Raw genomic sequence first — 16529 nt, forward strand, 5'->3', positions numbered from 1 at the left:
GAACGTGGGATACCTCTTTGGGATCCTGATTTAAAATCTTTTGGGTAAATATCCAACAGTTTCTATTTTGAATTTTTTGAGGAAACTCCAAAAAAGGGTTCCAATTACTCTGTAACCTTGTCAAAATTAGTTATCTTTCATATTTTTGATAACAGCCATCCTAACAAGTGTGTGGTGCTACTTTATTGTGGTTTTGATTTGCATCTCTTGATGTTCTACGATGTTAAGCATCGTTTCATATAGCTGTTGGCCATCTATTTAACTCTTTAGAGAAACATTTATTCAAGTCCTTTGCCCATTTTTAAATCAGCTTCTTCATTTTTCTATTGAGTTATAGGAATCCAACATTTTATCATGAATACTTCCACACATTAAGCAAAGTTAAAAGAATTTTAACATTTCACTACATACATTTATCCACTCACCAATCCAAATTCTTTTAAGGCATTTCAAAATAAAATGCAAATGTCAATGATAGACCTAAATACTTCAGCAGGCATATCATTAGCTACAGTTCAATATTTGTTTGCATTTTTTTCATGAGGTAAAATCTACATATAATGAAACACACAAACTCAAGTATATAGTGTGTGTATATATAAATAAAAAAGGTTATTTCATGCCCCTTTCTAATCCTCCCAAAGGTACTACTATTTTCTGATTTTTTTCACGCTACTTTGGTGTTACTTATTCTAGAACTTCAATAAACAGAATTATACAACATATATCCTCTTTAGTAAAGTTCTTTTACTTAGAAAAATGTTTTTAGAATTCATCTATTCAGTCATTTGTTCCTTTTTGCTTGTTGAGTAGTATTCCAGTGTAAGAATAAACTAGTTTAATTAATCCATGGCACTTGGGCTATTTCCAGTTTTATGCTATTATGAATAAAATTGCTTAATTTGATCAATCTATAAATTCAACACAATTCAAATGAAAATCCCAGTAAGGGCTTCTGGGGAACTTGATAATTGAATCTATTATTTAAATGGAAGTGCAATGGCCAAGAATAGGCAATTTAAAAGATATTAAGAAGAGAGGACACTCATTCTATCACATATTAAATAATAACTATAATTAAATAGTCACTATAAAGCTATAGTTATTAAGTGTAGAACTGGCTCAGGGAATGACAAGCCAATAAAAATGAATTGAAAAGTTCATAAACATTCTACCATATGAGCAGATGGGTAAGAAAAGAATAGACTATCAAAAATATGGTGCTAATTGTCTGTGTGGAAAAACAGACTCTATCTTGGAGAAATGCAAATTAAACCAACACTGAAGACTGAGGACACAGCTCTGTGGTAGAAAAGGTGCCAAAGTGAGCTTGAGGCCCTGGATTCAATCCCCAAAACTGCAAAAAAATTATATTAAATTAAACTAAAAAAATACCAACATCAAGATATTATTTTATACCTTCTAGATTGGGAACAATGAAAAAGACTAATAATACCAAATGTGAGGATGAGAATCAACAGGTACTCTAGTGTAGTGGGAATTAAGGGTCAGGACCCCGAGATCTGGAAGCAGCAGCACAGTCCAAAGTCTGAACCCTGATCAAAGTAGGGTTTTAACTTTTATGCATAAGCAAGTTTTGGGTACACACAGGCAAGAAAGTTGGTGTCATTTTCTTGGAGGGTGCATTCTTCATTTCTTATATGGATGAAGCTTGTCAACAGCCCAGGGACTTGTAGCTCATATAGTTTAGGGACTTTTATTGTACTAAGCCTAAAAGGGAATTGTTCTGTCCCTGTTATTGTTTCCTGCTTCCACTACTGCTGTTATCTGTAAGGTACCTGGTTAGCGGCTATAAGCCCCTATGGGTTAAATGTCAGTAAGCAGAGCTGCAGAGTGTCAGCATGCAAAACCACAGCCTGTCAGCTCTTAAATTGCTAAAGTTCCCATTTTGCTCTACCACGGTTTATGAAAATTTAAGTTAATACACTGATTTGGAAAGACAATATTTAGTAAAGTTAAAAATGTGCCTATCTTTGGCCCTCTAGCTCCCCTCCTGCGTATACCCTCAAGTAGTATTTTTAAAATTGTAGATTATGACCATTTGGTGGCTTGTGAGCAGTTTTTTCCCCCACTAAAATAGAATAAAACAGAACAGACTAGAAAATATTACAGAGTAATATCACTTGTAATAGGGATAAGTATTATTTCATGAAAAATTGTTATTTCTGTTATATGTGCACTGAGCTATACCCCCACCTTTATTCTTTACCTTGCACAGCTCCTAAACCTTGTGTGGTTTGACTGTTTGTTTATTCTGGATCACAATTTAAAATATATTAATGTGAGACATTATAAAGAGTTTGAAAGCCATATTTAGAGAAACTATCACACATATGTATAAGAATATATGTAAAATGATTTTCATTTGCAGCAACTATGATGGCAAAAAATTATAAACCACCTAAGCATCTATGAATGAAATGTTCAGGTAATGAATGCAATCCCAAATAAAAGTTGAAATGAATACACAGCCATATTATTGCCATGAATAAATCTCAGAGAATAATGCTAAATCAAACATAGTATTATAGAAATATAATATAATATAATATAATATAGCCAGGCGTAGTGGCGCATGTCTATAATCCCAGCGGCTCAGGAGGCTAAAACAGGAGAATTGCAAGTTCAAAGCCAGTCTCAGCAATGGCGTGAGGCACTAAGCAACTCAGTGAGATCCTGTCTCTAAATAAAATACAAAAAAGAGATGGGGATATGGCTCAGTGGTCAAGTACCCGCTGAGTTCAATCCACAGTACAAAAAAAAAAAAAGAGTAATATCATTAATATGTAATTTAAAATATGTAAAACAATGCCAGGTATTATTTAATGATAAATGTACACAGAACAAAAATATAAAGAAATGCAAGACAATGAGAAAGACCAAATCCAGAATAATGGTTCCTTAGGGAGAAGAACAAGATTAGAAAGAGGAACACTGGAAGTTTCAACCACATCTGTAATTCTTATTAAAAAAAAAAAAAAAAAAAAACTGAAGTAAACATGCCAAAATAGCAGCCATAATTGACAAAGCTGGGTAGTGAGTGCATGTGTTTGTCATATCAATCTTGAATGTTTCTATATTCAAATATTCAAGTATTTTATACTTTAGTATGAGGCAACTTTTCCAAACATCACATTGAAGGTACTAATTATGTCTAAGACCATGTGACATAATCTGTTACCCTATCCCTTATCACTTTGAAGAAAATAAAATAAATTCAATTTTTCTTAAAAAAAAGAAGTCCTCTAAAATTCACATTGGTGATTGACACCAAAACATTTGACTATCTTGAGATATTATTGTTTTTATTACCTACTGACTTCATTTTGTTGTACTACTTCTAAACTTTCTGCCTTGAAAATCAACACTAATTAGGGGCTATCAGCATTAAAATGGGCTGCTGAGAATTAGAAGCATTTTTGAGGTACAATGTGGTAAGATGGATGGTCATTTACCTTTTCTGGGTTTCCTTCAAACATGATGCATGCTATAGACTCACTCCTTAGAAAGATCTTCTAGCTAGCATTAAGTGGAGTTAGGGTTCAAATGCAAGCCCAGGCAATTAACCATGGCCTCTGCAGTCTCTGCAAATTCTTTACCTTACACAGCTCCTAAACCCTGTGTGGTTTGACTCACACCTGCCCTCTTGCACCATTTTCTCTTCTGGCTTACAAAGCTCCAACCACTGCTTCCTCCTTCCTATTTCCCATTAGTGAGTTCTTGCTCTGGTTATTTCCTCAGTCTGAAATGCCCTTTCCTTTGTTGCTACTTAACTGCCTGTCAATGACAACCATCTCCAGAGAACGTTCTCCAACCACTCACTAGCCCACCTTCTCTCACCATTACTTTACCTTGTTATTTTCTTCAGAGCATTCAATGTTCACTGAAATTATATCACTTTACTATTTGTATCCCTCCTCCACCACTAGACTGAGAGCTTTCTTGGGAGCAAGTTCTTGCCTGTCTTCTAGTAATAGTTCCTCAATAATTATTGTTAACACTAAATCTTTTCCCTCAGTTTCCACACATGTCACGTGAAAGGGTTAAACTACAATACTTATCCTAAGTTTTTTTTTTTTTTTTTAATGCAGTGCTAGGAATTGAACTTAGGGAATATGCATGCTAGATAAGCATGCCCACTGAGCTACATGCCAGCCACCTTTTCTGATCTTAACACTATGACAACGCAGTATCTTCCTTTATAGGAAAAACATTGACTTAAATTCACTGTGTTAGGATGCCCTCTTCTGGGAAGTGTATGAATTTCACAAAACATATGTTAAACATCTCATCTGTTACACCACTAAGCCTTTTGGGGGTGGGGGTGGGAGTGCCAGGGTTCAAATCCAGGGTCTCATGCATACTGGGCAAGTGCTTTACCACTGAGCTATATCCCCAGCTCTAAGCCTTATTTTTAAATCACTATTCCAGAATTAACACATTAGATAATAACTGAAAATATAAGATTACTCATTCTTCATTGTATCCGTCTCCTTCCCCTTAAATACAGCATTCATTTATAAAGATAGTATTTTTGCCACTCCTGATCACTGATTTCCTGTCCAGCTTTTCCTAAATATCTTCTAAGGTATTTATTCTTTATATAACACTAGACCCATCTAGGCATAGTTTTTATGGTGCTATTACAATATAAATAGAATAATATAAAATACAGCCCAGCTTTAAGTCACTTAGTACTCTAGAAAGTCTCAAAATCTTAAACTGGATTAAGATGATCCAGGATTCCCACTGCCCTCAGATATTTGGCAGAAGCAAACAAAAATCATTGTAAGCTGGGTGCAGAGACTCTAATCCCAGAGACTTGGGAGGCTGAGACAGGAGGATTGAGAATTCAAGATTATCCTCAGCAACTTAGCAATGCCCTAAGCAACTTAATGAGGCCCTGTCTCAAAATAAAAAATTCAAAGGGCTGGGAATGTGGCTTAGTGGTAAAGTGTCCCTGGGTTCAATCCCTAATACTCCAACCCCCCACTCCCCCCCCCCAAAAAAAATCTCAAAAGGAAATTAACATTATCCTAGACCCAAAATTTATTTCTAAAAATAAGTTTCCAAAAACATCATCCAGCATGCATTCAAACATAACTAGTATATGAAGAGACAAGCCAACATAAACAAGAAATGGCATTAAATAGCATACAACAGAGATCCATAAGTACTGCAGAAAGTTGAATTACCAGATAAATTGTAAAATCGTGTTTACTTTATTCAAGGGGATTTAAGAATACTCCCCTCCACTACCACCACCACAACTAGAAACTGCAACAGTGCAGATTTGTAAGGGAAAAACACACACTAGAAATTCTAGGGCTCGGGATGTAACTCAGTGGCATAGTACTTGCCTAGGCACAAAGCCCTGGGTTTGATCCCTAGCACTGTGAATAAATAAACATCTAAAACTAGGGAGAGAGGGGGGGGAAAAAAAAAAAAACCAGCCCAAACCACTAACAATTATCAAAATTAGTTATTCAGTGAACAGATTTAAAAGCATTTTAGATACAGCTAAGAAAAAAATTAATAAATTAAAAGACAGAACAAACTACACAGAATGATGCATCAAAAGACAAAAGAATGGTACAGACAGAACAAAAGGCAAGAGACATGAAGGATTCAGTGAGGAAGACTAACGAATATAATTGGAGTCATAAAGACAAAGAGATGGAATGAATCATAAACAAAATGTAATGGCTCAGATTTCTCAGAATTGAGATTCAAGATATCTAAAGAATCCTAAAGAGAAGAAATCAGAGCCAGATACATCACAAAACTAAAGACAGAAAAATCTTAAAAACAGTTAGTAGGGAGGCACCAATATGGGAGATAACCTTCAAAGAATTAGTAGATATTAGAAACAGTTGGATTCTCAATAGCAACAATGGGACCCAAAAGACAATAGAACGCGAGAGAGTGGGACATTCAGCTTCTGATCGGGAAACTTCTTTGCACTAGCGACAAGAAAGGCAAGGAGATTTTTGTTCAGAAGTGTGCCCAGTGCCACACGGTGGAAAAGGGAGGCAAGCACAAGACTGGGCCAAATCTCCATGGACTGTTTGGGCGGAAGACAGGTCAGGCTGCTGGATTCTCTTATACAGATGCCAACAAGAACAAAGGCATCACCTGGGGAGAGGATACACTGATGGAGTATTTGGAGAATCCCAAAAAGTACATCCCTGGAACAAAAATGATCTTCACTGGCATTAAGAAGAAGGGAGAAAGGGCAGACCTAATAGCTTACCTCAAAAAAGCCACTAATGAGGAATAGCTACTGCCTTATTTAGTACAAAACAGAAATGTCTCTTGGCTTTTTTATGTGCACCATAATTTAATTGATGTGATACACCAGAAATCAGATCATGAATGACTGACAAAATTATTTTTGTTGGACAATCCTGATTTAAGTAAAACTGACTTGTAGTTAAATTAATATTTTGGTTATATTCCCACTTCAGTAAATTCTATCACTGTTTCCCCTTTTTAAAGTTGTGGTTGGACTTAATTAGTAATGTTCAGTATTTCACAAAAATGGTGAATGACATCTGAAAACTGGCTTTATATTTAGTTTTATAGAACTGATTATGTGAATATGTTTAAAATATGGGTGAAATCACTTCACTCTCTCAGAACCAAGCATGATTCACATTTGTTTCAATTGGTGTTCATTAGCCTATTAAAGGCAGTGGTTGAAGATAAGGAAGCAGTGTCTACTTTATATTTTTGTTAACCATGCCCATTTAATTAGAATTCCCTGTATCTAAAATGCTGTTGTTTCCTTATGGAAAGGCATTTTAGTGTGGTTTATGTATGATATTAAATAAAGAATATTTAACACTTCTCAAAAAAAAAGACAGTAGAACACTATCTTTAATATTAGAAAAGAATATAACCACCAATCTAGAATTTCATACCTAGAGAAAATATCCTTCAAAGTTGAAGGATAAATAAAAGCATTCCCAGATAAGCAAAAGCAGAATTTGCTACTAGTAGATCCATACTAAATGAAGTATTAAATGATGTCCTTGGGGCAGAAGAAAAATGATCTCATAAGGCAGCTGGAGACATAGAAAAAGTGAATATCAACTATGTATAAAACAATATCTTGTGGGGTTTAAAATATTCAATGAATGAATACACCAGATAATAATAGCATAAGACAGGAACACAGGAATGAAATTATATCCCCATGAAGGACAAAAGTACCAAGTATATAAGACTCTGATAAATGAATGATGTATGATTTAATTTCAAGGGGAATCATCAATAGTAAAGGCATATATATCTTCCAAATTAACAAGAAAAATAAAGAAAGAAAACTTTTCAATCACTCAAAAAACAGAAAGCCAAACAGAAAGGTAAATATAACAGGTGAGCAAAGATAAAACATGTAGTAAATATGTCAAATAAATAGGTGAAGAAATTATTTAATTTTTAAAGGTTTACATAGACAAATTATTAAAGATTTAATGTTAAATAAAAAATAATAAATTTACTTATTTATTTGGTATTGGGGATTGAACCTAGGACCTCGAGCATGTTAAGCATACACTCTACCATTGAGCTACATCCCTTGCCCCAAGATGACAAATTTAAATCTAAATATATCAGTTCTTACATTTAATATAAATGGAATAAATACTTCTGTTAAAAGCCAAAAGAGAGCCAGGCCTAGTGGCACACAGCTGTAATCCCAGTGGCTTGGGAGACAGAAGCAGGATTGTGAGTCAAAGCCAGCCTCAGCAACTTATCCAGGGCTTAAGCAACTCAGTGGGACTCTGATTAAATAAAATATAATGAAAGGGCTGGAGATGTGGCTCAGTGGTTGTTAGGCGCCCCTGGGTTCAATCCCTGGTACCAAAGACCTTCAGAATGGGATAAGACAATAAAACCAAAGTCATACATTAATAGTAAATGACTGTAGATCAAGTCCCAGTAATTATATGCAAGGCTTAAAAAATTGTGGTAGACTACTTACCTAGCATACGTGAAGCCCTGGGTTTGATCCCCAGCACCGCTAAAAAAAAAAATTGTGATGAAGATAAATGTGAGAGTGCCTGCCTTGATCCTAAATCTTTCAGATAAGAATGGTACCACAAGCAAAGGAAAAAAAAAAAAAAAAAAAAAACCCAGTCCAAATATTACCTGCAGCAGCCAGATGGGCTGTAACCTCATCAGCCGCTGTTGAGTTGAGAATATCTGAATCATCATAAGAGGTGTCCTCGGGAGAAGAAGGGGAGTCTTCATCAGCACTTAGCATACTGTGTTCAGTGTAAGTAGCCACGTGGACCTGTTGTACTTGTTGGGCCACTGCATGGGCTTCTATGGTAGCCATGTGTTCAGTTTGAGTCACTCCGTGTTCCTCCATGAAGATCTACTGCCAGAATAAAAGAAAAACAAAACAAAACAAAAAAACAGAATTCAGTGTGTAGCACGATTCCTAAACTAAGAAAAAGATTGACACTTTCTCCAAGAACAAAAGGACTTTGACAAGCCTGATTTTACTACTTACCTCATCACACCAAGCCACAGGAAACAGAAAGCACTATTCAAATATAACATAAAAATGGAGGGGGTCTGGGGCTGTGGTAAAGTGCTTGCCTTGAATATGTGAGGCACTGGGTTCGATCCTCGGCACCACATAAAAATAAATAGATACTGTGTGTTTATCTACAACTAAATAAATATTTTTTTTTTAATGGAGGGACGTTTTCCTTATGTGAAACCATTTTGATGGAAATTCACTATGATAATTTTATATCTCATGTCACAACTAACAAATATTCTTGACACAAATAACAAAAAGACTTTAGAACACAACAAAAATTGCCAGGCATGATAGTACCTGCCTGTCATCCCAGCTGTTCAGGAGGCTGAGGCAGGAGGATCACAAGTTTGAGGCCACCATGAACAACTTAGTGAAATCTTGTCTCAAAATAAAAATAAAAAGGGCCGGGGATGTAACTCAGTGACAGAGCATTTGCCTAACACATGCAAGGTCCTAGGGACCTGTCCCTAGTAATGCAAAACGCAAAACAAAACAAAATATCCCAGTGACTAGCATTTGACATTATGGACAAAAAAACTGTAAATAAGTGAAATACTTAACATTTTCTTTGTATTTCAAAGAAAATGGGAGTTAACCCCCTCATACAATTATTCAAATTGACTTCTCTGCTTACAAAGCTACATTTCTTGTAAACCCTAAACTGAAGCAGTAAATTATAATGCAGTGAAGTTTGCTCTCCTGCTGTACTTACAATCTCCTTTCCCTTTCTAGTTCATTATTCTTGAAAAAAAAATGAGCACAAGATATATGTATATAGATTTAAAATTAAAATGTGCATATTATATATATTGTTTACCTTTCTCATATTAAAATATATCTGGACATTTTAACACATTAAAACTATATAGAGGGACTGGGGTTGTGGCTCGTGGTAGAACACTTTCCTAATACATGTGAGACACGCAAATAAATAAATAAATACATAAACGAATAAATAAATAAAAATAAATTTTGAAAAATCACTATATAGATCTACCTTATTGTTTTTAAAAAGCTACAGAATACGTCATTGTATGATGTGCTGTAATTTATGTAACCAATCACCTACTGATGAAGCAAGGCTGCTTCCAAAATTTTGATGTTATAAACATCAGCATTGTGAATTCTTGCATATAATATTTTGTATATTGGTCCCTGAAAAAATTTAAAATAGAACTACCGTACAATTCAGCAATTCCACTTCTGGTACTTACCCAGAAGAATTGGAAGCAGGGTCTCAAAGAGAGATTTGTATACCCATGTTCATATTCATAGCAGCATTATTCACAATAGCCAAAAGGTAGAAGCTACCCAAGTGTCCATCAACGGGTGATTGGGAAACAAAATGTGGTACATACATACCACATATTATTCAGCCTTAAAAAGGAAAAAAAATGCAAATTAGGAATAAAGGGGAACTTCCTCAACTTGTTAAAAGACATCTACAAAAAACCTACAGCTAACATTATATTTAATGGTGAGAAACTAGAAGCTTTTCCACTAAAGTCAGAAAAAAATAAGGATGTCTCCTCTCAATACTTTTTCCAACATTGTCCTAGAAATGCTAGTTAATGCAATAAGACAATACATAAACAAACAGTACCGTGATTGGGAAGGAAGAAACAAAACCGTTTCTGTTAATGGATGGCATATTTTTCTATGTAAAAAATTTAAGACAATCAACAAAAATCTGGAACTAATAATAATTATAGCAAGGTTGCAAGATACAAAATGAACATTCAAAAGTCAATGTTTTCCTATACAGCAGCAATGAACAAATGGAATTTGAAGTTAAAACATGATATTATTTATATTAACACCCACAAAAAATGAAATCCTAAGGTATGAATCTAACAAAATAGGTACTAAATCTATACAGGGAAAATTATAAAACTCTGATGAAAGAAATCAACTAAATAAATAGATATTCCATATTGATGGATAGGAAGACTCAATACTATCAATTATCAGGAGTAACAAATGAATTATGGGTCTCTGAACTGCCCAAAGACAGAGGCAACATGTCTCTTGAGACAAGGGAATTTCTCAGTGCAAAGGTCCTGATAGAAAACTGCCCAGTTGTTTAGTGATGCCCTGTTCAAAGGGAAATTCTTTGCTAGTCAAGGAGTTTTATTATTTCAAAACTTTGGGTTCAAATGTCTGCTGCCTGGAAGTAGAGTTCTAATTGGGCTGCATTTACCCTCAGCTTCAGTGTTGTTTATCTTATAATTTTTTTTTAAGTTGTAGATAGACTCAATACCTGTATTTTAGTTGTTTTTATTTTTACGTGGTGCCAGGGATGGATCCCAGTGCCTCGTGCACGCTAGACAAGTGCTCAACCACGGCCCCTGGTTTTGTTTATCTTGAAGCAGCTTTCTCACAATAAATCCTTCTGAAGTTTAAACCTATATAGTAAACGTGCAAGCTTGCTCGTGGTCAGTCTTCCTCCACCAGAAGCAGGCTGGACCGCAAAGCCCTAGCTTTTTCTTTACTTTTGTGTCTGTCTGTTTTTTTCCTAATCCCCTTATCAACCAGTTTGGTTACCCATAAATAAACTGTTGCTCAGGATGTGACAATCAACATGTCAGTTCTTTCAACTTCATCTCTAAATTCAACATAATCCCAAACAAAATCTTAGCAAGCTATTGTGGATATCAACAAACTGTTAAAATTTATACTGAGAGGCTAGGCATGGTGGCACACACCTGTAATCTCCGTGATTTGAGAGGCTGAGGCAGGAGGATCACAAATTCTCAGCAATTTAGTGAGGCTCTAAGCAACTTAACGAGACCCTATCTCAAAAAGGCTGGGGACATAGCTTAGTGGTACAGTACCCCTGGGTTCAATATTCACCCCCGCCCCACCCCGCCCCGGGCTGCCACCAACACACACACACATACAAATGTTTATCGGAGAGGCTGGAGACCCAGAATAGCCAACAGAATACTGAAGAACAAGAAAGTAAGAGGATTGACACCATCTGACTTTAAGAACAGAAATCAGGACAGTATGGTACTGGCAAAAGAACAATTAGTTCAATGGAACAAAAACAGAGAGCCTAGAAATAGACATGCATAAATACAGTCAACTGATTTTTTAAAAAATATATTTTTTAGTTGTTGGTGGACTTTTTTTATTTATTAAATTCAGTGCTGAGAATTGAACCTAGAGCCTCACATATGCTAGATATGTACTCTACCACTGAGCTACAACCCAAGTCCCAGTCAGCTGATTTTTTTTATAGGGGGGGCAAAGCCAATATGAAGTTTCAACAAAGTTAGTCTTTTCAATGAATGGGTGCTAGAACACATATACATTCACATCAAAAAACGAATCAAGACACAGACCTTATTCTAATTAATTATTTAAGATGGAGTCTTGTCCAGGCTGCCTTGAACTTCTAGGTGCAAGGAATCCCCTGCTTCAGCCTCTTGAGTAGCTGGGACTATAGACACCAACTACTGTGCCCAACCAGATCTTCTATTCTTCACAAAAATAAGCTCAAAATGGATCATGTACCTAAGTATAAAACGACTAGATGATAATATGGAAAAAAAATCTAGATAACTTATGGCAATGACTTCTTAAATACAATGCCAAAGTCAGGATACATAAAAGAAAGAATTGAGAAACTGGACTTCAAAACAATAAAAACTTTTACTCTAGACAGGCACAGTGACGTTATGCCTGTAATCCCAGTGACTCAGGAGGCTGAGGCATGAGGACTGAAAGTTCAAAGTCATTCTCAGCAACTTAGTGAGACCCTATCTCAAAATAAAAAATAAAAAGGGCTGGGGATGTGACTCGGTGGTTAAGTGCTCCTGTATGCAATCCCTGGTACCAAAAACAAAACAGAACATAAAACCAGAAAAATAAAAAAAAAATTTATTCTGTGTAAGACACTGTCAAAAGAATGAGAAGGCAAGCTCATAGGTTAGAGAAAAATATGTGTAAAAAGACATATCTAATAAAGGACTGTTATCCAAAATAAACAAAGAATTCTTACAACTCAACAATAGTAAAATAACCAATCTGAAGAGAGATCTCAAAGAAGGTATACAAGTGATAAATAAGCATAGAAAAAAATTTTCAACATCATATGTCAATACGGAATTGGATATTAAAACAAGATACCACTACATGCCTATTAGAATAGGTACAATCCAAATCACTAGCAACACTAAATGCTATCCAGAATGTGGATTAAGAATTGTCATTCATTGCTGGGTACAGTCATTTTCAAAGACAGTTTGGCATTTCTTACAAAACTGAATACACTCTTACTATACGATCCAGCAATTATAGTTCTTGGTATTACCCAAAGGAATTGAAAACTTAAATCTGCACATTGAAAACAAAAATCTGCACATTGATGTTTACAGCAGTTTTATCTGCAATTGCCAAAACCTGGAAGCAACACAATGTCCTTCAGTAAATGAACAGATAGAAAAATGTTGTTGATCCAAACTATGAAATTATTATTTGGCACTAAAAAGAAATTAACTATCAGGCCATAGAAAAACCTTAAATTAACATTACCAGGTAAAAGGAGTCAATCTGAAAGGATTATATAACACATGATTTTAACTATATGACCTTCTAGAAAGGGTAAATTATGCAGACAGTAAAAGGTTCAGTGATTTCCAGGTATTAAGGGGAATAGAGGGATGAATAGGCAAAGCACAGAGGATTTTGAAGGCAGTAAAACTACTCTGTATGACACCATGGTAGTAGATACATATCATTATACATTTGTTCAAACCCATAGAACACACAACACCAATGTAAACACCTAATGTATACTTCTGGAATTTGGTGACAATGATGTGTAAATCCAGGCTCATCGACCAGGACAAATGCACCTCTCTGGTGCAGTAAGTTGATAGAGGGGAAAGCCATGCATGTATGAGGGCAAGGATTATAAAAGAAATCTCTGTATCTTCCATTCAATTTTGCTGTAAACTTGAACTACTGAAACAAACAAACAAAAAAAAGTAGTCTATTTGAAACTAATTTTTTAAAAAAGGAAATTCTGACACATTGCTACAACCTGGATGAGATTTGAGGAAAAGGCATTTTGCTCAGTGAAATAAGCCAGTGGCAAAAATAAATACTATATAATTTCATTTACATGAGGTAGTTAGAGTAGTAAAAATCACAGTTAAGCAAAGTGGAAATGTAGTTGCCAGAGGCTGAGGGGAAGAGGAAATGAGGAGGTGCTTCATGGGTTCAAAATTTCAGTTTTGTAAGATGAAAAGAGTTCTGGAGCTTGGATGCACAATATGATTTTACCACAACTTGAAATTTCAAAATCCTTATACAAGTTTAACTTCTATACAAAGAATGAGATTAATCTCAGAACAGAATTAAAAAACTAGCCCTTTATTTTCTTTATTTAAAAATTGTACACACTATGATAATTGTTTTTTTTTTTTCTTTTATTTTTTAGTTTTCGGCGGACACAACATCTTTGTTTGTATGTGGTGCTGAGGATCGAACCCGGGCCGCACGCATGCCAGGCGAGCCTGCTACCGCTTGAGCCACATCCCCAGCCCCTTGATAATTGTTTTTAAGAATAAATTCTTGAACTGGTGATGTGGCTCAGTGGTATAGCGCTTGCCTGACATGAGGCCCTGGGTTTGATCCCCACAACCACAAAAACAAAACCAAACAAAAAGAATAAATTCTTGAAGATATAATTGCTTGGTCAAAGGACATATACTTTAAATTTTGACCCACCCATATTGAAAAGTTGGGTATACAACCTTATGTGTATAAACCCACACAAAAATGTGAAATTTGACTATTGTGATAACATACATCACTGCATATCTAGAACTTACCAAAAGAAATTGCAACCATATAGATACAGACATATGACTTTTATGGCTACATCTAAAAGGAACATAATAATCTATTTAAATTCTTGTCACTTTTACTCTGCTCTATTATAAGTCTCATTTTCCATCTTTGGGGACTTCTAAAATCCTTTGTTCCTCTGAGTAATCACTTTAAGTTTCATCCTGATGTCTTTCTTCTTCAGGTCAACTGTTTGCATGCAGATGACCAGATTCTTATTTTTTGTTCTTGATTCTGTTTTAATTCTTGCACTATTCACAAATCTTTTTGCTTTTTTAATTGCCTTTTTTAAAAAAAACTCTCATACCATTCTACACATATGACAATTCATCCTTCTAACATAGTAATTATTAACTTTGGAACTATTTAATTATCTCAAGGAGTATGCTGTATTTCAATATAAAGTTCACTATAATTACAAAATAAAACAACCACAGGGTTCCACAAATCCAAAAAGATTAGCAAGCACTCAGCTATCACACCAATCCCCTTCTCACTCTTCCTTTCCTGTTGAGGTCATCTCCCCCCGCCATCACACCCTCCTTTTTCCAAATGAGGCTTTTCAAGAGGAAAATGGCAAAATAATATTTATTTAATAGAGAAATAAAAGGAAGAAAAACAGGGTAAAATGTTAACATTTGGAAAATCTGGGTAAGGAGACTACAACAATTATTTGTATCATATTTGGAACATTTCTAAAAGTCTGACATTATGGACTATTAAAATCTTTTTTTTTTTTAAGAGATATACTTGATAAGCTGCCCCAAGATTTCATCCATATCTTGTATTTGGTGCAAGTTTCAGAAAATCGAAGGAAATATGTCCTTGCCCCCAGATTTGTACTTATCTAAAACGTAATTGAACACACTAAGTCACACAGTTAAACACAATATATGAGAAGAAAATACCAATAAAGTGCTATTTTTCCATCCATTTCTCTGTTCTCCTAATCTAATAGACAAATTGCATAGGGCATTTTAGAATTCTGGGTACTTCAAAATTGTTTCCAAATGATTTGGGATTAGATGGCATCAAACTGCTTTTCAAAGGGATTTGTACGCTATATGCTTGGCATAATGGATTTCAATTCTTTGCTCCCAAATGCAGTTCACAGTATAAATCAATAGGGCTGTCTGCTCCACAAGCTTGTCACTTCTGCCTAGTGCCCCATCTCTTTCCACCTCCCTCCCTCATCCTAGTCTTCAGTCTCTCTAACCATTTGTATTCTACACACTCTAAAATGCAAAGGCAAGGGTGTTCTAGTTTCTTTGAACCAGAGTGAGATACCTGTAAATGTTGCTTTCAATGTTTTCATAAATTAAACAGGTTGTCTAAAGCCAGATATGACTGACATACACATATTACATGAGATCATTAGACTCCATCCAGTTAAGTCAATTTTAGTGAAGCAATTTAGCTTTCATTCATGAGCAATCAGATTCTCTGGCTAGCAAAACTGATGGGAATTGCTAAAAGGCTGAAATATATTAGATAATGTGAATTTTTAAAAACCAGGGTCTGGGGTTGTGGCTCAGCAGTAGAACACTTACCTAGCATGTGCGAGGCCTTGGTTTCAATCCTCAGCACCACATAAAAATAGATAAATAAAATAAAGGTATTGTGTCCAACTAAAAAATAAAATATTAAAATAAAATAAAATAAAAAAACCAGCATAGACTATTGCCCAGATATATAGAACCCCTGGACAAGTTACTTAATAACCTCTAAGCTTCAATTCTGTCATTTTTTAAGTGGAAAAAAAAATGACAGTACCTATCCTCAAAAAGATGAGGTGAGGATTAAATGAGATGATCCAGATAAAGTCAGGAACACAGTGCCTGGCACACAAGTACTCAACATTAATTATGATGATGCCAGAATCCATGTGACTTTATAACTCTATTCTTCCTGACTCATGTCCTTGGCTAGTCTCCTAAGCATCAGGCCTCAATTTTTCATCTTTAAATTAGACACCCATCTCTGAGGATGGTTTTCTTGATTGTATTCAAAAGATTTGCACCCTAAAGCCCCCTATATTATATTAACTCCAGCAACTGAAACACTGTTCTCCTAGACACAAAATAAAGAAACT

At 35.2% G+C, this 16529-nt stretch overlaps 2 protein-coding genes across 5 annotated transcripts in view; one reads left to right on the top strand and one right to left on the bottom strand.

The window, feature by feature from the left end:
- Nrf1 (nuclear respiratory factor 1) overlaps nt 1-10078 on the bottom strand; it is an 88519-nt gene extending 78441 nt beyond the window's left edge. Inside the window, exons 1-2 of one of the 4 annotated variants that reach the window (XM_048786934.1) lie at nt 9793-10078; nt 8176-8404 (exon numbers count right to left, since the gene is read on the bottom strand). In XM_048786934.1, coding sequence (XP_048642891.1) covers nt 8176-8398 — 223 coding nt within the window. In that variant the 5' untranslated portion in view covers nt 8399-8404; nt 9793-10078. Of the gene's footprint in view, nt 1-8175; nt 8408-9792 lie in introns of all 4 variants that reach the window. The other 3 variants (XM_048786933.1, XM_015493834.2, XM_048786935.1) reach the window with 3 other exon arrangements.
- LOC107149067 (cytochrome c, somatic-like) lies at nt 3451-6316 on the top strand. Its single transcript, XM_048786944.1, has 2 exons — nt 3451-3455; nt 5989-6316. The coding sequence occupies exons 1-2, from the start codon at nt 3451-3453 to the stop codon at nt 6299-6301; spliced, it is 318 nt and encodes a 105-aa protein (XP_048642901.1). The 3' UTR covers nt 6302-6316.
- Nucleotides 10079-16529: the final 6451 nt, after the last annotated feature.

This window comes from Marmota marmota, unplaced genomic scaffold (assembly GCF_001458135.2).
Source record: "Marmota marmota marmota unplaced genomic scaffold, marMar, whole genome shotgun sequence".
Taxonomy (NCBI): Eukaryota; Metazoa; Chordata; class Mammalia; order Rodentia; family Sciuridae; genus Marmota; species Marmota marmota.